Source organism: Euprymna scolopes, chromosome 38 (genome assembly GCF_053919585.1).
Source record: "Euprymna scolopes isolate OS-2025 chromosome 38, ASM5391958v1, whole genome shotgun sequence".
Taxonomy (NCBI): Eukaryota; Metazoa; Mollusca; class Cephalopoda; order Sepiida; family Sepiolidae; genus Euprymna; species Euprymna scolopes.
The window spans coordinates 56678355-56701923 of NC_136519.1; the positions used below are offsets into that span (position 1 = coordinate 56678355).

General features: G+C 34.4%; 1 protein-coding gene across 1 annotated transcript in view; it reads right to left on the reverse strand.

Annotated features, from left to right (window-relative positions):
* The window catches only part of LOC145263160 (corticotropin-releasing factor receptor 2-like), an 878460-nt gene that overhangs the window by 250404 nt on the left and 604487 nt on the right, over nt 1-23569 (reverse strand). Inside the window, exon 5 of the mRNA XM_080120166.1 lies at nt 13850-13973. Within this exon, the coding sequence (XP_079976292.1) occupies nt 13850-13973 (124 nt within the window). The remainder of the gene's footprint in view (nt 1-13849; nt 13974-23569) is intronic.

Sequence of the window (23569 nt, forward strand, 5' to 3'; positions counted from 1 at the left end):
CAATACGTCTGTGGAAGGAAGGACGAAAAATACAATCTTAAGTGCACAGTTTCAACGCTGCAAGGTGTTGGAGATTCAGTTTTGGTGTGGGGCGTTATTAATGCCAATGGCCCAGGGCATATAGTTTGCTTGCAAGTTCAAATTAATTTGACCAATGACCATTAATATGTTGACTGAGCATTTTATATCCTACTTTGGCCTGAATTTGGATGATAATCACACCATCATGCTGAATAATGCTCACATGCACATAGCTGGCAATGTCAAGAGGTTCCTTGAAGAACGTAATATCCCGTGTTTTGATTGGCCTGCACAATCCCTAAACCTCAATCCTATCGAAAACGTGTGGCAATGATAAAATTTCAAATCTGGAAGAACTTTAAACAAAAGTTAAAAAGTGGGATGTCCTTTCACCAGAGTATTGCCGCAGACTAATTCAATAAAATGCCTAAAATATTGCAAGCTTTTCAAATTGCAGAAAAACTAAATATTAATTATTTCACTGTGCTTCTGTTGTATTTGTGTTGCATTAATGTTCCAAAGTTAGATTTAAATAACAATTTTCCATGAATACTTTATATTAAAAATTATGGCATCTTCACCCACAAATGTATATATTAATTACTTTAATTTAACTTTTCCTAATATTTTTAATTACATCTAAAAACTAAATAATTTTCCAATTTAATGGTATTTATCGCATTTATCCATTACATATCTTATAAGGAACCAACAAGAAGATCCGACATTGTTCGGGATTGAATAAGAGACCCTGTCCTTATGTTCCTAATCCGGTGAATTATCATCCTGACTCCTTCAAGACACACTTGGTGTTTTCTTCATGAGCAAGTGTCCGCTGCTCGAAAATATTGCTGCTATTACCTATTTTATAAATGAAGCTAAATATAGCAAAACGTTGTATTGACTTTTTTTTATGAAAGTTTGGCACAAACGAAGCCATCACGATAATGTTATACCCCATTTGATTAGAGTGAGATGTAATTATCCATATACAATGTACTTGCTGAATATGTATGTAAATACGAGTTATGGAGGTTTATCTAACCAGCCAATGTGATATATTGGTTAAAGAATTCAGTAATGTATCGGGAGAAAAACTAAAACAATGGTACTCTTGCTAAACACATACCATCAAAGTAAAGCAGCGTTATTTAGGAAAAGGAGTGGCACCCCCCCCCTCTACACCTCCATAAATGAAAAGGTTGGTCAATTTATTTATGTTTAATTTATTTCTTAGACACTGCAATAATTTCACAAACAATGAAACAGAAAGTTTATAATCTATAGAGTATCTAGTAAAATCGATGGCATAACTTGGGGATAAGGTTGGCGCAAAAGGTTTTGCTGATTTAAAATTACATTTTGAAAATGAAAATCTGTGTTTATTTGAAAGCGAATTATTCATAAAAATAACGACGTTTACTCTCTATAACTTGATTCCATCTGTCAACGAGCTTATAAATGTTTCGTTGGTACAATTCTTTAAGTTTCAATGTGAACTATGACTTCTCGTGATGTTAATCTAAGACCATCTAAATGTTTTTGTAAACGTCGAAATAAGTGACAATCTCAGAGAATTAAATCAGGATATACATGGCGGGTAAGATTTTCCAACCGAATATTTATAGGAGATCTTTCTTCAGTATTGCTGTGTGAGTACGAGCATTATCAGGATGGGATATGACTTTTCTGTTAACTAAAGAAAGTTGTTTTCAAGTCAACACGGCTGAGAATATTGCCGAAAATATCAATGATGCCTCTAATGTTATAAATTATGGTGAGATGTTTACGTAATCAGAATATACATAAAATAATTTACACTGGTTTCAAATGCCTCTTCTATAAACGTCTATAAACTTCTATAAACTCAACTTTTACATAAAGGCACCTCTTTGTAATAGCACTTAATTATTATTAATATTCTTTGTGGTTTATTTCTTCCTCTGTGTTGTTGTACTTACATTTACACGTATTTCATCTGTTATATTCTGTACTATGAAATAAGAAGGACTAGCATTTACAGAATTCAGACAAATCATGTTGGCTCGAAAAGGATATTCTGCTGATAATGACACTTAGACTTTTCTTCTGAGCCACACCGTGTCTTTTTATATATATATATTCAGTGTAATTTTTTATAAGCTTTTCTTGGTGTATGTGGTGGAATTCAGGCTTATTTTACCTGTGATTCTATCACAAGGATTATGTTTATCTATCCCACATGTAAGAATTACCGGGGCACCATCGCATACATCGTCTGTGTTACATAAATGTAATAAAGACTGTTGATCGATATTCGTTTCAATCAGTTGTAGCTTGGCAACCTGACGTTTTCAAGCCTATAAACACACATAGAACATAATCTCGATGTAATGCCATCGATTTACTTTACACCGCCTTTATATAGATTGATGCGATTTTTCAAATCTAACCCCAGGTCATTTTCTAGAGTTGACATTTGGCGAAATTTAAGTTTGGATCAAATTAAAAAAAATGTGCGCAGTATTTTTTTTAAAAAAACAAACATATGTTCTTACTGTTAGGAGTGATCTTACACATTTTTTCTTGGAAAATTTTAATTAAACTGTAAAAAATAAAACGAAGTAAATTTAACCTCAACCAGCTGGATTGTTGCCCGGGGGTGGGTTAGAGATGGGTAGCGTGCACTCCACATATATACATATGTTGCTGTTTCGTTAGAGCGTTCTCATTTTCTCTTCTAACTTTGATGAAGATAAATGATGCGTTCAATTTGATTCCAAGCCAATAATATAGCAATGCGAATCCAGTGTGAATATCGATTTTAAAACAATTCTCTTATTTCAAAAGACCGTTTACCAACACATTCTTTTGACATATGAAACCAGTTATTATCACTACTTACTTGCTAGAGAAACTGATGATAGTTTATCATTTTTGGCATGATTCTAGTCGCAGGCATTAATATTAGGTTTTGTGTTTGTTGGAATTCGAAGCAAGATAACTCCTTATTCCATTTTAGATATCAAGGTATAAACAAGAATTAACAAGATTTTAATTCTCCACAAGAGGTCCAATATTATCTAATGTATAAATCCGATAAAGTAATAAGTTTCTTTTTATTCCTTAGTTTATATTTCAAAAATATATTTCGCTTTACCCGCTTTAATATAACATGTATTCTCATTCAGAACAGCGAATATTGAACCATGATTGGCGATTTTACTTCATAGTTACAGATACTTACGTTCCTGATAAAAATAAAATTCTAAATTTCCCTAATTTTTATAGTTTTAGTGTATATTTAATTATGTTTACAAAGCATTTAAACTAGTTAATTTTAACACATATTTATACATCATATATATTGATTAAATACTTTAATTTCAAAAAAGCTATTTTGAATTTCCTCTCATGGGAATGATATGAACAACATTTGATATCAAGTCGGCTGTATTTTTATTTACCATTGGAATAGTCTACTTTTAACCTTAAATTTTTCTTTAAAACAGCTCCCGGTCTCGATATATATATATATATATATATATATATATATATATGCCTGGCATAACGATCTTTGAGAACCCCTACGCCGTGTATTGTAATAAATTGATGAATATATATACACTTTCAATTTCTCTTTACATAAGCAGTAATGTGTTGCTACACAGTCATGAGCATGTTTCGGTCTTCTAGTGTTTAGTAACTAGAGACCTCTTCAAGCAACAACGCTTATATTCAAAAGCTGAATTCTTAATTAAAAACGAAAATCAACTTTCAGCAAAAGAAGGTTTAGGGGGGAAGTTTAGTTGTGCCGAGAACAAGGTTGATTGGATGTAGATTTATTTATTTATTTTTTAATATTTTTATTTATTTATTTATTAATTCATTAATTTATTTTTATGACGGAGTAGGTAGGGTTGGGGTTTGAGGAGTTAAATGTTTGGACCCAAGCGGAATATAGATGTTATCTTCAACAAATGTTTGTTCCGCGTATCTTTTGCTTGCTGTAGGTCTAAATCTATATGGACTAGTTTATTATAATTCTCTTTTTATTATCACTTTTCTCTTAGTATTCTTAGGTCTTTCCGCGAAAACGGTTAAAGATTCACCCGGATATATTGACCATTTCTTGAACTCCTAAATGGTCGGTTAAGGGAAGGGAGAGAAGGCAGGAGACGTAAAAAAGAAAGGAAGAGAAGAAAAGGGGCAGACGATGATAGAAGAATAGGGAGGAGAAGGAAATGGAGGAGAAAGAAAGGAAGAAAAGAAAGACGGAGGAAGAGACAAAAAAGAGAGAAGAGGAAGAGAGGGGGGCTCATAATGCGTTTAATGGTGGCAGTTTTCTCTCGCTTTACTAAAACCTGTTTTTCTAGACCAACTCTAATATTTATTACTATTTCATTTGTTATTTTAATGTTCACTTATTTATTCGTATATTAATATATAAACCTGTTATTTATAGTCTTAAAACATTTCATAATAATAATTGTAAACTCAGAATATATATCATTACTAAACTTATGCTCAGATGTAGTAATTTGTTATGACAGCGATAATAATTATTTAAAATGAATGGTGATTGAGAATTCTTCTGAGTTATTTGCTACTAACTAGCAATGATATTACTTTACTGAAGGTTGTATTAAGTAATATTTGTAAATAGTAATACTCGTGGATCTTGTACACATAACAGACTTTGTACACACGTATCCATATATTGATATGTTACATAACCCTCTTGAGTTGATGCACACACGAATTATTTGGAGTTATTTTTTAACGTAATATAGCGTCGGGCATCATTAACCATTTAGATTTAGACTGTACTTAGTGATTGTGGTATATAAAAGATGTATAAAGATTGAGGTCAGCGATTTTAAAACTTTGTGTTGGAGTGTTTCACTCTAGTGGAAATATAACGATTGGCTTCAGGAGAAACAAAGAGTTAATATTTGTAGTATATGTTTTCGGTTACTAAATAATTGTGTTCTATTTTTTTAGGTTAAGATTGCACTAGATGTAATCCCATTTTAGTAGTGTTAGAGTAATAGACATCTATGCTGAATTTTAGTTCGCTATTAACGTTACAGGTGAATATTTTAACGAAGGTTGCGGGGAAAAACTTTCAGGTATGTGACATACATGCATAAATATTAATTCTATAGTGCGTTGATTGAGGGGAATATTGAATATTTAAAGCATATAGAGGAATTTGGAAGTGCTGAGTGTGGTTAAATGGAATATTTTACGTGAGTGTTTTTTATGGAGGGTGTGGTTTTGGATTTAGTGAATGTTGGACTTGAAGAGATTTAGATAAGCAGATGTTTATCCGTCGGATATTGCATGCAGGTAGTGTTAGGATCGAATTGAATTATGATTATGAGGAGCAATTTACAAGTGAGAAAGTAGGTGTGATTTATAATGCCTACAATTTATTAAGGTTTCATGTTTTTTATTTAAGAGTTTATGCCTATACCCACGACTTGCAAATTCTACACCGATAAAACCAGCAATACTTTTAAACAGAGATATACAGGTCACAAAAGCTCTTTCACAAACCCAAATTATAAAGATAAAACATCATTAGCTGCATATTACAATTATCTAACAAGTAAAAACTCATGTTGTATGGCCATTTTGAATTTTATTTACATTAACAGAAATGGTATATATATATATATATATATATATACCATTTCTGTTAATGTAAATAAAATTCAAAATGGCCATACAACATGAGTTATATATATATATATATATATACACATATTTATATAATGAATAAATGACAGATGTCTATATTCCAAATTTCATGATGTTGACCATCTTACAACTTATTCCTTGAATTTAGTTAACATTTACACTTCTTGACACACACACACACACACACACACACATATATATATATGTGCGCGCGCGTGTGTGTGTGTGTTATAATGCCATTTAAATACATTAATTCTCGGTATTTTAGATTTACAACATCATTGTGAATATGACATAAAACAGGTTAAATTATTCAGATTACTAAAATCCTAGAATGAGTAGAATGCATATTGTCACAACTTTCTTCTTGATGAACTTCCCCATTCTTAAACTGACCCTTTTAGTCACACTTACTAAAAGAAAAAATGCTAATTCTTTGGACTTAATTGCCAACCCGGAATTAAGTTATTAGTGAAAATCCTATTTGCGTCTTGCTTAAATTTATGATAAAAATCAGAGAAAAATAATTTGGCATCAATAAATTAAAAATTCCACCAAAATCTAAGCGGTCGAAATTGATGAGGAATTGTTTTTTTATCAATTTCCAATTACAATTCTGGAAGCTGTCATCAAGTACAATGTTTCTCTTTTAACCATGATGTTTACGAGGAATTTCACAATCATTCCTATAACAAACTACGCAATTAATTCTTGGTCGGATTATAGAGGAATCACTAATAGAACAGAGTGGGTTTTATAATGTTCTAACCGTCAAATCGGATTATTAGCTTACAAATTACAAAAGTTCATGAGTCAATACACTTTTTGTGAATTTTTAAAACAATGGAAAATCTAAATGTTGTCTGTTAATAAAGTATTGCTCGCTTTTAGGAAATAAATTGCTTGATAAGTGTTGTTCACTTCATTGTTTCACTAAGAATAACTGTTAAGAGGTAGTGTACTGACTTTAAACCCAGTCGTACAGACACAAATGATACTGAACATTACGGTTGCGCAAATGTGGCAGTTGTCCCCAAAAGCATAATGAACGTTCGTTCACAAATTCATTTCAGCCGATTTGAAAATTGAACCTGCATGAAATAAGAAATGGGTTGGAGAGGTCAGAAGGCAGTGTATCCACCATTTTGTTTGAAAATTTTTCAATGAGAAAGCTGCGTTCAAAGTGGCCACCGCGTTTTCTTACAGTCGATTAAAACACCAATGTGTCGACAAATGCTACTACTACTACTACTACTACTACTACTACTACTACTACTACTAACAATATAAAGTCTTTATATAGTAGAAAAACTACCCAATCCCTAACGGAACCGGGTCCAGTTGACTCCCAACAACCGACCCAATCCCTAACGGAACCGGGCCCAGTTGACTCCCAATCAATATATTTTCGATATTATTCATCCAGGGCAACACCGAGCAAGAATATACCAACTTTCTGTGTGTTTGTTTTGTCGTTTTTGAATTTTAACTGGGCACACACACGCTAAAAGCTGCCCTTTATATAATACATTAAACATACTCTTCCTGCTATTAATGTATTACTATTGTACATTTGCCTAAAACTTCCCATGCTCCATCTCTTATTCGTTTCTTTCGTTCTTTATATTTTATTCATTCATTTCTTTTTTCTTTCTTTCTTTCTTTCTTTCTAGCTTTGCTCTGTTTTATCTTTCTTTCTTTATATTTTATTCAATCATTTCTTTCTCTTTTCTTTTTTCTCTCTTTCCTTCTAGTTTTTCTCTGTTTCATCTTTCTTTCTTTCTTTCTTTCTTATCTACAATTAAAATGTCTTCTCCTTTCCAATTATTATTTTCGTCTACATATCAAAATTTTCGATATCACTATTTTCATTTCTTTCTATTTTTCTTTTATTCTCTCCCCCAGTCATAGTGATCCATTAACTTTCTGTCCGTTACAGCCCTAATAAGAAAACGAAATTTTTTTCCCCAAACTCATGTTGACCCAGAATCACCCTCCACCTTCCGTCAATTTGTTCGATCGCCAATCGAAAATGTCCGATCCTATTTAAAGCCCAACTTAACTTCGCATCTTCAGACGTTTTCGTTCCAATTAAAATATGCCTGCTATTCGACCCGTCGGGTCAAAGGTTAAATGGAAATACGCAGGTGTGTCTTCTCCATCTTTACAATGGCCGACATTTACCAAAACACGAAGGAAGGGAGTCGCTTATGATGGAGAAAATCGATAAATTCGTACCATGACCAACGCATGCGTACTTAGTCACATCAAAATCTGATCCTGAAACTTTAATTGCTTCAAGTGTTTAACCTTTGACCGAAAATATAAATGTGAAAATTAATATAACTCGTTTCAAATTTGAAAACGATAAATAAAATGATCGCATTATACTGCACTATATATATATTATACTGCAGTATATTAAATTTACTAAATAAATGTAATAATAATAATAATAATAATAATAATAATAATAATGATGATGATGATAATGATGATGATAATGATAATAATGATAATAATAAAGATATAATTGGAAAAGAACATACAAGTAGAAGTAGAAACCTCTAGTAAGTATTTTATATAATATTGTAAGTATTATATAGTGAGAACCTAATAAAACGGTATAAACTCATGGGCAGTATCACTAGTAAAATACCCAGAGTTGTTTATAAGCTGAACCAAAGAAGAACTGAGGCATGACAACCAGAATGCGAGAAAAGTGAAGACCATGCACAATGCACTACACTCAAAGGATGATGCTGACTGAAAAAGAAAAGATGGAGGAAGAGGACTGGTTTATACTGAAAACTATGTGAATAACACAAAAAAGAACTAAATACATAACGCAGAGTACAGAGAGATTAATGACTGTAGCAGGAGAAACCGTAAAAATAAGCAACACATTAAACAGAGAAAGAAAAGGAATGAGCCGAGAAAAGAAAAATAGGAAGAAAAACAGCTACATGCAAGATTCATAAAGATGACAAAAGACGAGCCTCACGAAAACACATGGACATGCTACAGAATATGATATCTAAACAGAAAAAACTGAATTCCTGATAACAGCTGCACAAAATAACGCGATTCGAACCAGGTATATCAAACTAAAGATTGACAAGACAAGAAAACAGCAAATGTATACTCAGTGGAACAAGACACGACACAATAAACTACATAATAAGTGAATTCAGCATACTAGCCCAGAAAGAATATAAGAATAGACACTTTTCTGAATTTTTGAAATGCGGATTGGTTATTCAGATTCATATTATTTTGATTCATCGGACTACTCTTCTTATCTTAATTGTCATTTTTACAACGTTTCGGTCGATGTAACCTCCGACCGTCTTCAGGTGTACATTGTCGAACTTGGGAATGTTTCTGTCGAACTCGAGAATTTAGACGGAATTTCGAACAGAACCCTTTATTTAATTAACGGAGTTAGCATGCGCTTGTTCCTAATTGGCAATTGTATTTTTTGATCACGCACACTGAGAATTGAACTTTCAACTTTCAGATGGATATCACTTTTACAATTGATTTTTTCAAGTACTCAAACTACTGCGTCACGGGTACTTGCAGGCGATTATGTTACCAATTTGCATGGAAGGATTGCCTCTCAAATTAACGGAATGTTGACGAGAGATGTAATTCCTGAATCGAGTACGCGTAGACAAAACCTGTTCTGCTCGAAGGATACATCAAAGGGTTTATAACTATCGGCCCATCACCCGTCTTCCACTGATGTAGAAATTGCTGACGGTAATTTTGGCAGATGCGCTTTAATAACATCTGGAACAGCAAGAGATCATATCGGAGGAAGAAAAGGGATGTAGATGAGTTTGTAAAGGAACCAACGACCAATTGCTTTTTAATAAGACAAATACTTCGGGATTTTAATAAAAGATGAAAAAATCTATGCATGTCATGCATAGATTACCGCAAAGCACATGATTCGGTTCTATATAGCCATATTACAGAATGTATGGAAATATTTGGAATGTGCGAGATTTCTTGGAAAGAAGTATAAAATAAAAAGAAAGGGCTATTGACATAAAACGGAGTAAATTTCGAGGAAGTTCATGTAAAGAGATAGCCTTTTCAAAGCTTGTCGTCATTGTTTGTATATGGTTACCTTGTTGTTTATATTGCGAAAGGTAAATGCATTTTATGAGAGGAGAAAGAAGAAGTGCCGAGTAAACTATATATTATTTATGGATGACTTAAAGTTGTATGCAAAGAACGAAGAGTGCCCCAAAAGCTTCAACCGGAACTAGCTCCCATGCTTACAAAGCTGTTTAAGCATTGTCTTAAGAATTCTTTCCCAACACTCTGGAAACTCTCATTGGTATGCCCAGTATTTAAGAATTCAGGTGATCGATCATCTCCCCCTTAGTACAGACCTATAAGTTTCCTGTGCGTTATGAGTAAATTATTTGAATCTGTGTTAAATAGAGAAGTAATCAACCGCCCCAGAAAAAACATCCGTCTTATGACATGCAATATGGTTTCCGTCCTGCTAGACCAATAGAGGATGTGTTTACCGTTATTTCTCCTAGGATTAGCGAAAGGATAGGGTATGGCATAAAGGTCTAGTTCACAAGATCTCCAGCTATGGTATAGCTGGAAATATATTTTCAATTATTAAATCGTTTCTCTCTGATAGGATCATAAGAGAAGTGGTTGATGGGCAGAAATCAGAAGATCTTAGTATTAATACTGGAGCCCCTCAGGGGTTCATTCTGGGTCCAACTCTCTTCCTGATCTATATTAATGATTTTCAAAATCATATCCTTAGATCATTCGTAGACATTTTTGCTGACGGCACTACCATCTATGGCAGCACGTCAAAGACCGTAAACGACCAAGTTCTCTCTGATTCTCTCTCCTCTGCTCTTGAGCATGTGATACAATGGGGGAAAAGTGGTAGGTTACTTTTAATACATCTAAAACCAAGTTTCTATCTTTGCACCATAGACGTTCTGGTCCCCATCTGGTATCAATTGAAATGAATGACTCTCGTCTTGGGGAGGCTCCATTTTTTGCCAAGCTTCTAAGCTTGACCTTTACTCCTGATCTAAAATGGAATAGGTACATCAAATCTGTTGCCAAGGTCACTGGAAAAATTGTGGGATCCTTCTATTGATTCAGTAGATATCTATCTACTGATGCAATTCTCTACCTATATAAGAGCCAGGTACGTCCAAGGATGGAATATTTCTGTCACATCTGGGCAGGGGCTGTTAGGAAGACGTATCCTGCCTTGACAGAGTTCAAAATAGACTTTTCTCCCTGCAACCTCTTTCTTACAGAAGAGACGTTGCGAGCTTGCCCCTATTTTATCGTTATTTTCATAACAAGTGCTCCTTTGAGCTCCAATCTATGCCACCCCCTTCGTCAAACACTAACAAGAAACACTCGTTTGGCTGTTAGCACTATCAATAATTCCCGCCACTCTCAAATCAAAATTGATTGGGGAGAAAAAATATCCGAAGTAAACACGTGGGTAGTAGCTATATTTTGATATGGGGCAGTTATTCAATGGAAAAAAAATGATCTTTCAGCTCATATGGACAGGAAGACAAGGAAAACAATGGAAATGAATGGAGCTCTTCACTCAAAGATGATTTAAATCGGTTATATGTGAAAGGAAAAGAGGATAGACAAGGACTAATAAGCAGAACGATGCGTAAAATAAGAAGAACATAGTCTGTAAGTTTACATCTCCAACTGTAAGGAAAAGTTTATAAGGATGTGTCAGAATTTGAAAAATTACAAGAGGACGAACTAGTAAGAAGCAATGAATTTAAGGCAATACATAGACAAGAAGGGAAAGACAAGTGGATTGAGAAAAATGCATGTTAATTCAGTAGAGCTCCACCGGAATAAGTGAACCAGGAAAAAAATCTGGTGATAATTGGAGGTTGGGGCAGAAGCGCTAATATATGCTGCGTAACAGCAAGCGCTCACAACAAATTATATGAAGTTATGTCTCGACGTATGAAAATAACCAAGCCGTGACACAAATTTACATCACAGCGAGAGAAGACAAGGAAAAAAAGGGCATAGATTTGGAACCCCGTGGGCAGCGATAGCGAGGCGAAACACGTGTCGGCGAGAGAGATTTGAAAAACTTCGTGGCGGTTACTGGACTTGAGCAGACGTGTCGATGCAGGAGAAAAACCACGTGGTGGACACGATGGATTTTGTAATTACATGTAAAACCAATATGCAGTCGTAAGTTGGAATGTACCATGAATAAATGCGATTAATTTCAACTAAATAAATGCGATTAATTCCAACTAAATAAATGCGATTAATTTCAACTAAATAAATGCGATTAATTTCAACTAAATAGTAGAAAAATAGTAAAAAATGGTTGGTAGTTGGTGAATGACTAGGATGCTAGAATGGACTGACTGGTTTGGCCAGTGAGTTCACGAGGGGAGTTCGTGATAAAGCTTCTGTGCGGACCAGGTCACACTTGATTTTGTTTTGTACAGAGTCCAAATGTTGCTGAGAGAATTCAGGCAACGGAATTTAATGATGAGACTCTTACTGGTTCCGTTTACGAACAGAGTAAGTTTGTGGAAAGTATAAGTAGTAAATGAATAAACAGAGTTCTCGTATTGGATAGGATGACTGTATTGTGACAAAAAGGAAAATGCTATAATTGATGCATATATGTTGATTGCCAATTAAATGGGACACAGATAATCCCACTGGCCCTTTGAGTCATGCGTAAACAATAATTGTCACGAATAATCTCAACAGAAAGGGGTTAGGCAGTAAAGAGACAAAATAAACTGTAAGACCAAACAAAAGATTTTATTGACTAAATTTGTCACGAATAATCTCGCCACAAGAGGCTGGGCAGTTAAGAGACAAATAAGTCCTAAGACTAAGCAAAAAAGTTATGCTAACTAGTTTGGTCAAGAATTTCAGACTGGAACCAAAATAAAATTAACTGGAGAGTCGACATGATCAATATCCTATGATCCTATCAAACGAGCACAAAGAGAAAACTTTAAAAATCAAGTCTGATATGATAGGTAAGAAACAGGTTGAAAGTTGCTCGGTTTTAATCTAGAGCAATATAAGAAAGACGTAATCTGGATTGAAAACAAATTGTTTTAATCTAGAAAATTCATTATTCCTTGACTGAGAAAGAACAGCCATTACACCTTGATTTCATCCGGAATCCGAGTCTATATTTACATACATCTGCACAAGAGCAGAGTTAGATAAAACTCGGTTTTTAAAACTTTAGCTCCCACAAAAAGAAAATCTAGATTGGGCCGAAAAATAAATAACCTCAATCTAGAAAGAATTTTGATTTACTGAGCGAGGATAGAAAAGATGACATGTAGAACACATACTACGATTTGATCAAAGTCGAAAAGAACCTTGTTCATCCAAAACGTGATTGTTCATCCAAAACGTGATTGTTCATCCAAAACGTGATTGTTCATCCAAAACGTGATTGCCTTCAACAAAACAATGCAAGATCGCATGGCACTAAGCAAACTGACAAACGATTGAAGAATTGTACGCCAAAATCTATGCCATTCGCTCTATAGTCCAGATGTAACTCCACCTACTATTCCGACCAATTCCGACCGTTTCATGAAAAAGAGATTGAGAGCAACTATCTGAAAGCTTAAATGTTTTCTCTGTTCATCAGCGAAAAGAGAAAAGAGAAATAACTTGTTGGCTCATTCATCACATTACTCTAGCGGTTTCCTCTTTGCTACATAACTTCCGGGACACATATTTTGCAAACAGTCCAGATGTAGGTCCATGTCAGTATCGTCTATTTTGAACGATGCAGTACCTAATGAAGTGCCGCCGATTTGAGTCATTCAAGTTGAAGAATACTGTCAAGAATTTTTCGATACTAAGACAAAGAATGAGTACTTTAAGAAATTCTGAAAGGTTGCTAATCGTTAACAGAAAGGTATAGAAAGTAATACCTTTTATTTTGAAGAATATTTGTTTTTTGAATACACGCATAATAAACCATGTATTTTTACCAGCTTTTTCTTCAACATTTTATGTTGCATTGGGTAGATTATTGGGCAAGCCGATCATGTTTGTATGGATTGAATACTGACGTGAGTTGAAAACAAAAACGACTTACATTTTGCCTTTGTTGCCGGCTGATGTCGACAAGCGAATATCTCATGGCGAACCAGACGACGTTTCGAAGAATAAAAGTAAGAATCAGATTGCAATGGATGTTGTTTCGAAGACAACGCAAATTCCTGAAAAAAAAAAGAAAAAAAGATATTGCTACATTTTTATTAGCTGAGATGGGTCACGTGTTAGATGATAATGGTTAGAAGGTAAATACATTGAGAGAGTTTATCTAGTGTTATAATCAGGATTCGGTTCTGGGGTTCAGGAAGGAGTGAGTCCCTCTCTCAACAACAGCACGTTTCTGCCCTCTTCTTTTCCAATCGACCACACCTGGCCTCTCGCCACCAATGTCACACCGCACAATCTGAACGTCAGCAATACGAAATTCTTTTCAAGAGAAGATGTTCACGACTCTTTTCTCTCTGCACCCCCAGGGAATTTTTCCCTGCTTTTATATCCTCCTATCTAGAAAAAAAAGGAAGAGACAGAAAAAAATAGCTTCTCCCATCATGTTCTGCCTTCCCAAGACGCCTTTCGCATATACAAATGCGCTGGCCATCTTTTCCTTCTTCTTTCCCAAAGAGCGATGCAGATACGCCTGGTACGTGTCTTCCTTTTTTTCCTTCTTTTCTAACCATATACCCTACAGTTTAGCCAAAAAATTCAATGTGACTGTGTTGCCAGGGAAATCTTGAATATATAAAGCCTAAAATGATATAAAATACTAGCAGAGTCCGTGGAAATTCCATGGAATAAAAATATATTTTGATAAAACTGATATTTTTCTAGATTGCGCAAAAATTAGTTTTTGGAAAGAAAAAATAATAACACGCAGCAAATATATGTTTATTAAAATTTCTATCAAAATAGTGTCCATTTTATTTTTAATATAGAACTGACCAGAATGAGATGAATTAATAAATACCAATACATTTTCAAAAAGTAATATTGTGCTACATAGTTCAATGCAAATAATAAACTCACATTCTAAGAGAGAATCTTTAATTTATGTCATCAGTCCAGCATCTCTTGGCAGACATTTTTTCCTTTTTTTTGCGTAAGTTTTCGACGACTTCTTTCTTTTTCTTTATTCTCCTTTTTTTCTTCATTCTTCAGTGAAGAACTGGTGCACGTCGAAATTACTATAAGTTCCTTTCTCACACCAGTACAACAATGATCATATATTATTATATTGATATTCGATAACGAGGCTACATCAAAAGGCGGCCACTCAGATATGCTTGTCTATGGTTGCCAGATTGGCCCTTTAAAACCAAATCTCACAAATATGGTCTTTTTTGTAATCATTTTTGGCTTAAAAAATTGTATTTGTCCATTTTCAAAGCGTTAAATACGGACTAAATAAAGAAGAAACAAGCAGAACATTATATAGATTAGAAAAAAACATTACTCCTTTTTGTTTCATTTTACTTCAGTCCAAATTCTCACAAATCAAACTTGATATATATATATATATATATATATATATATATATATATATATATATATATATATATGCGATACATAGATATTCAAATACTCTATTAAATTTTTCGGAAACGTTCAACGAACAAATACTCTATTAAAATACTCTATTAAATTTCTCGCAAACGTTCAACGAACAAAAACATTTTCTTCTCACTAACTAACCAGTTAGCTATGTTATATATTTCTTGCAGTCTCTTATTAGACTGGATTCCAGGACAAGAATTCATCTAGTCTGGTGAAATATCCATATTAGTGATGTTACTAGAGTAACATCTCTTTAAGAAAGCTCATCGTTCTGCATGTAAGTCGATGTGGAGTAGCTATACCGAAGGATCCTAGTTGGACTTTGAATACTATGTCATTTTGTGAATTTGGTCAGGATTTACTTGTAGAAGAAAGTATCCGTCCGCTGGGTTGTCCTGGCAAGCCCCTGTACAGAGAGACCTTAGACACCTGAGGATGTTGTCTAGTAGGTATTCAAATTCTCTCTTAATTATAATTGAATTATATATAAACACAAATACAACGTGAAGTATACGATTTATTTTATTTTAATATAAATCAAGTAAATACGACCAGACATGCGGAATGAAGGTCTAATGGTTGTTTCTGACAGTACGGTCCGTGTTCCAAGTTTGATTCATCAGCGCCGAAATTTGAATATGATGATCTTATTTCCTTCTTTATTTGAATGTCCGTTTTTAATTAAGGCACGAGGTCAACGTCTCATCGCCGCCACCTCTTCTTATCAGTTAGTAGCCAGAGAGTGGGACATACGGCTATCTCATCCTCCTTTAGATAAAGATGAAGAAAGCCAGAGAGTGGGACTCATACGACTATCTCATCTTCTTTCAGATGAAGACGGAGAAAGCCAAGAGAATAAATCCCGTGATCTGATTAAATGTCCAGAGAATCGACGCAGAGGAATTGAATTATATCAAAAGTTTTAGACAGTTTCCACGAGGGTGAAATGAAACATGGCCTCCTAGTGACACGTGGATGCCCTGCGAAATGAAATTCACCAAGATGAACACAGTTCGATTCTCTAACAAGGCAATAAAAAATCTTCTTTTTGTATCGTTGTATTGAATTTATGGGGGAAATTCGAATATGTAACTGCATGTTCGCATCCTTAGGGGAAGCTCTTTCTGTTTGTGTCAGTCACGTTTCCGTGTGAGATAAGAGTTTCATTGCTAAACGTATAGGTTAAACAGCCGTGTCCTATTTGAGATGAATCGAAATCATCTTTATAAAAGTCTTGGTTTTCTAGTCTTGTGTTCTAGTTGTGTTCTGTCACGCTTCTAGCTGAAATATATCGTCTATCACGTTTAAGTTTGAAATAATATGTGACAGATTGAATACAGCAGTTAAAAAATAACAAATCACCTATCGACTCGTTCGTCAAAGTCTAATTCCTTTTTGCAATGCAACAATATTTGCTGCGTCTAAATAAACCCCAGTCTATACCTAGTTTTTCCATAAAGTTTAATTACTGAAGGCCCAACAGTCTTTGCTTTATCGCGGTTTCATTATAAGCACACTTCGATCCAACGTTCAAAATCTTCAAACGCTCTACGCATTTCTCCTCTATTACATTGCATTGATTTTAGCTTGTGATTGTTTTGCTAGAAATTATCTTTGAGATAACCACATTTAAAATAAAATATTTGGGAAGGAGGTTTAATATCCTGTGAGCATTATGGATCACACTTATTTTCATCTGAGTATCTCACTGATCACTGAGCAACACTTTTTTATTTTTTTAATATTATCTAGATTTCTACAACTGATTTAGAGTATTTTTGCACTAATGGATCAGGAAAATGCATCAATTTCTCTTCATCAGGTTTTTATGCTAAGTTGATTTGAAATAAAACATTAAAACTTGTGACAAAATCTTGTGACAAAATCTTGTGACAAAATCGATTACATTTTCGTGGCATTATCAGCTGATTTTTATCCTTAATGTTTTTAAGAGAAAAAACTGTTTTGTCAACAACATATTGATTACCTGATAGAAATATCGATCACTATAAACTGAATGGTGAGCATCGATAAAGGTAAGTACACGTAAATTGCATGTTGCTTCCACATTGGTCAAAGTTCAAGGCTTGGACTTCCGTTTCTTTGAACTCCTGAAATACTCAGCGTCAGGATGGTTCTCTTTAGATTTCAACAGTAGTCATCCATCATAACTGCGTCCTGATACCTGGTTTCTACCTCTTTCAGGTACTGATGCCATCTTTCTCCCGGCTCGTCACTCATTGAACCCACGTTATCAGGAAACCGGTTGATATGTGAGAATAGGTAGAGCATTTTGACGCTCATGTTTGCAGCTCAGGTTTCTTAAATTAGTCAGCATGTTGTAGACAAGTTCTGTGTAGTTTCTGGCCTTATTGTTGCCAAGAAAGTTCTTCACTGTTAGAATCAATGCCTTCCACGATTTTAATTCCACTTCGTTCAGTGAGTTTTCGAACTCTGGATTTTTGATGAGCTGCCAAATCTGAGGACCGTCAAAATGATAATATGTAATAAACCGAATGAAACAACCACAATATAAAGCAGTGAAATCCCCAATCAGGAATGCGTTTTTCGAATTAAGAATTATTCAAGTTTGCCTTCAAAACTGCGGGTTTCATCTATATTGTGTTTCTCTTAGCTTGTATGGGTGTCCGTTTCACTTTTACTCGAAAACTACTATGCAGACCTGGTTGAAAATTTGCATGGATTTTTGTTATGATAAGGTGCAGCGAACTAAGTATTATGGTATATGTTCGATGCATAGTTATGGGTTAATACATATTAACAGGGATTAATAGAGTTAAGTGGGATTAATATTTAATGCAATCACCACTATATCACATTCACTTTAGAGGTTTGGCATAAACCACTCATTCTAAGTCATTTGTTCGTTTTTTTTTAACCAACTAAAAACGTCTAGTTAAGATTATATTTAAAAGAAGAATATAACTTTTATGCAAACTGATCAGCTAAAACTTTCAGAAAGGATCGGACACAGACTCAAATTTAAGTTCAGAAAATCTCTTAAACGTCGAACGACATCTGCTGAATTTAATAAAATAACTTTTCGGCCATATTAAAATAATTACCTGGATCTGTGTAAATTATACGGGATTATTATTTCTCTTTTTTAGATTGTATTTTATATTATTAATTGCCCACTTATTAATAACTAGTATACACCCTACGTAAAATATGATGAAACAAATATGGTTCGTCAGTGCTCGCACTTGATGCACTTGATATTTATGTAGATATATTATTAAAATCTATATAAAATAATGTCACTAATTACATTTTTCATATAAAAATTATTACCATTTGTGATGGCATAAGAAACATCGGTGACTTGTTAGCTTAGAGTAGATACGTTTGTTTTTTCAAGTTTAATTCCGGCGGCGGGGAAAGTATGACGTAATTATCTGATTTGCTATTTTTTCTTGTTTCCCTCACAACATGAAGTGGTTTTCTCCAAGATCTATAAAACACACGTGTTTTAATCTCTAATTTTAATATAAATAAATACACAATGACCTTTATTATAGAGGATATTTTCAAATAAAACCTGTTAAAGAATAAAAAATATAGAATATTCCAATTAAATAAAATTGGGGAAACCAAACTAAATATGTTTCCTCTAAATCTATTTTGGTTCCAAACTTACCCACAATTTTATCGTAGAATTCACATAGTAAAAACCAGTTATCCGATGGTTACACTATAAACACTACTAATACTTCAAGTCAGCTGCTACTGATGCTTAAGTTTCCTTAAATATATATTTGACTAATTAGATCATACCACTTAGTGAGACAGGGTTAGCTACTTAGACACATATGTATTGAAACTTAGCCAACGCGTATTTTTATATTAGAACTGGTTTCGTTTAAATATATATTTATTACTTTCCATAACCCTACTTGCAAAGGATTATATAGTTATACAGATATGTATTTAATCAAGCCAGTAACGTGTCTTATTATATAAGAAATGGTTTCGTTTTATTTGGATTACCGTTTTGGCATGTTATTCGCAATATCTTTTAAAGTGTAACCTTCTCCACACGCAACTTGTCAAATTTATCCTGTCAAATTCTGGAATATGTTGCAATTGAATCATTTATTTAATCTACAGAGGGCGGATTGTTCTCATTCCGTCAACTGTGACTAAGTATAATCTGTCAGTAATTTTGATTGTATTCTTTGTTAGTATTGCTTTTGAAAGATTGTAATTTAGAATAGCTTGTAGTGAGAACTGAACTCAGAAATGTTGTCGCTTGCACCACGTGTTAGTAGTGAAACTAAGAATAATATATATATATAGAAATTTTATTCTTAGTTTCTTATATATATATATATATATATATATAAACGGGCTCCTACTCACTGGACTGGATGATACACAATCACCATCTTCGACAAATAAACTATGCCAAACGACCCTTATCAAATAAAAAAAAGAAAGAAAAATGTACTGTTTTTAAAAAATTCCTGATGAAGACTTTGTTATTAGCCAAAAATTTGAAACTTTGAACAAATGAATATTTGTTTATTTAAAAATAAAAATTTGCATGTGGTCGTTCTCCTAACCTCATATTTTGAATTTCGTTTTCTCCGTGCTTCTAAAAAGTGGGTTACTTCTAATTACTATATATATATATATATATATATATATATATATATATATATATATATATATATATATAAGTTTGATTTGTGAGAATTTGGACTGAAGTAAAATGAAACAGTAAAATGTGTCGTGGAACAACAGTGAAAATAAGAACAATCAAGTCGAGGTTCGGCTAAGGAACAAGTATATTAAAAAAATGAAAAAAGATAGGGAAGCGTGTATATCTGCTGGTCACTCGGCTAGCAGTTGAAGTGCAGTCGCATCTCTCTCACCGGTGTTGGAATTACTAGCGCTATTTATAGTGCTAATCGGTGTAAATTCCTCTGTTCAAGGAAAGCCGGTATAACACCCCTCTTTGAAAATATCCCGTCTGGGATTAATAACGTTTATGTTTTGGGTTCACCCTAATCAATTCTGTTGATTTCCGTTTTCTGTTTGATCTTCTGTTCTCTTGAGCCGTCTCTGATATGGGCACCTGAAAAGTATCAAATACTGTGTCCATGATGTCCTCTTCGGGCGATCTGGTCACCTCACTGTTCGAGTATCTTTTCCGAATTTGGTTAGTGCGACGTTTTTGCACGAAGTCTGGTCACTTAATCATGTAGATCATGTTGCCTATTTGTTTCTCAACAATGCCGGACTCCCAGAAAGTCTTATTATTTTTGTGAATCTTGTAGAATACTCTTTCGCCAACTGTATATCGTTTTTTTTTTTTAGGTTTGGCCTATCCTGGGTTGGTAACAACTTATGAAAAATCGATCTAACCTTGCGTCCGAACATAACCTCAGCAGTTGTCTTCGACATTTCGATGTTTGCATTCGACGTGACTCTGTAGACTTGTAAAAACTGTTGGATTGACTTATCTGTCGGCGACCCACTAGCTTTTTTCAGAGCTCTCTTGAATGTGGCAACGAATTTCTCTGCTTGTCTATTACTTCTTGGGTGGTATGGCGGAATGGTTATTTACTCGATCCTCGCAAAAATGTTTAAATTCGGTAGACGTAAATTGCGTTCCATTGTCTGTAACAGTGCAGTTTACTACTCCAAACCTAGCAAATAGTTCATATAGGAAGTTAATAGTTACCTCGGATGTGTGATTCTTACATTTTAATACTTCCGGCCATTTAGATAGGCTGTCTACAACAATGAGATAGTAGAACCCATTTAGCGGTTCTGCAAAATCTAAATGAATCCTAGACCACGATCCGAATTGAGTCTGAGGAGCTTTCATAACTAATGCGCATCCACTACACTCCCTGATTTTTCCTTCTATATCCTTATTCATGTTTGGCCAATAAACGAAAGAGCCCATGAGGCTTTTCATTCTTGATATATCTGGATGTCCTACATGGAATTCCCTGAGCATTCTTTTCTGTAATGTCGCAGGAATTACGACCCTGTCACTATATAACAGCAAATTGAATAAATTTCTTCATCCAGTTCGTTATTGTTGATCCTTTCTTTCGTGCTTATAATAAATTCGTCCAACTCTGCCTTACTCTTAATCTCATCAAGCGTTGCTGGAAGTTCTCTTATTGTGTCACACAAAATATTTTTTACTTCAACTTCCGTTTGAATGGCTGCTATTACCATATCCTCCAATGGTTCCGTCTGCTTAGGTATTAACCTCGATAACCCGTCTGCATGACCAAATTTTTAAGATGGTACATAATCCATTTGAAAATTATAATTCAGAAGTATGGTACCCCCATCTTTAGAGTCTATTTGCCGTATGTTGTGGTAGTACCCTTTTCGATCCGAAAAACGTTAATAATGGTTTATGGTCTGCTTGTAACAGAAATTGTCTACCGTGCAGGAAACGATGAAATTTTGTTTACCGCGAATATAATGTTTAGCGCCTCTTTTTCAATTTGTGAATAGTTCTTTTTGGCTGGCAAAAGTGATCGGGATAAATGTGCTATGGGTTTCACTTTTCCATCATCCATTTTGTGTAAAATGTATGCTCCTATGCCATAGATCGAGCTGGCATCGCTTACAACTATAATTTCACGCTTGGAATTATAATGTGCCAGATACAAGTCAGACGGTAAAGTCTCTTTAATTTCCCCGAAATGCTTCTTCGCACTCTTGCGTCCCGACCCATTTTTGGTCTTTCCTTAACAGTTCATTTAAAGGCGACCTTAGTTTATGCATATTTGGCGCAAATACATTGTAGTAATTTGCCAAACCTAAGAAACTTTGTAAAGACGCAATATTTTCTGGAGCAGGTATATTCTTTATTGCACTCGATCTATCTGGATACGGCCTTCCTCCATGTTTATCGGTAATTTTCCCCAAGTATTTTATTTTCTTCATGAAAAATGTACATTTTTCCTGTTTTACTTTAAATCCATATTCCTGGATTCTTTTGAATATTTGGTTTACATGAGCTTTGTGTTGTTCTTTGCTAGCACTTTTCATTAACACATCGTCCAGGTATCCTACTGCGAAATCCAACCCATTTTACATAATGTCCATAATTTGCTGAAAAATCGCAGGGGCGACTTTGACCACAAATGGAAGTCTGTTAAACTTGTACAATCCCTTATGACATAGCAGCTTTGAACACTCCTCATCGACTGGAACATGTAAGTATACGTCACTGATGTCGATTTTAGAAAAATACTTCCCCTCATTCAGTTTCGCAAATATCTTTTCAGGGCTCGGAAGAGGATAATGGTGATCTTTTAACGCCCTGTTTTAGCCTGTCGCGAAGTCGGCACAAACCCAAATCTCCTTACTCTTCTTTTTGATGTAAACCGTTGGTGCAGCCAACTCACTGTGATCAATGTTTTCGATGACACCCATGTTTGCGAGTTTTTCTAATTCACCGTTTATCTGTTCTATAGCGGCGTATGGAACATTTCTTTTCTTTCTGAACACTGGCTGTTCATTTACTTTTACGTAAAATTTGCTACCGCTTTTTGTACACGTTCCCAAACCGCCTGAAAATATGTCCGGGAAATTTTCTTTTAACTCCATCTTAAGTTATTCTGCCTCCACATTCGAACCCTCAACCTTTTGGCAAAATGAGCTTAAAGCAGATCCCATAATTTATACTTTTCGAACAGATTAGTTCCAAAAAGGTTGCTTGGTTTTCGCATGACAAAAATTCTTGTTTTTTCAACCCTGTTCTGGAAAAAAATATTCGTCAATGATTCTCCTTCGAAGGTAATTTTTTCGGCACTGACGCTTCTCGCCGGTTTATGGGATTTAATCATAGTGGGTCTCTCAAGCCTCTTCCATTTCTGTACATTAATAATGGAAATGTCAGACCTACTATCAAGCTGTAGCCTTACTTTCTTTTTAAACATTTTGACCTGTACATATTTCCGGATATTTGGTTTCTCAGGTTCAAGTTTAATGGATGTTTATCTACCAGATTTTTTTCTACAATGCGATGCTTTATGCCCTTTTTGGTGGAAGTTGTCACATTGTTTGAATTTGTAGGGACACTCATTGTACTAATGTTTATTTCCACACCTCCAATATGGTTCAGGTGGATCTTTTCCCTGTTTCTATCTCTGGTTATTTTTGAAGTCAAATTTTTCCTTTGATGGATCTTTTTAATATGCGACACTCC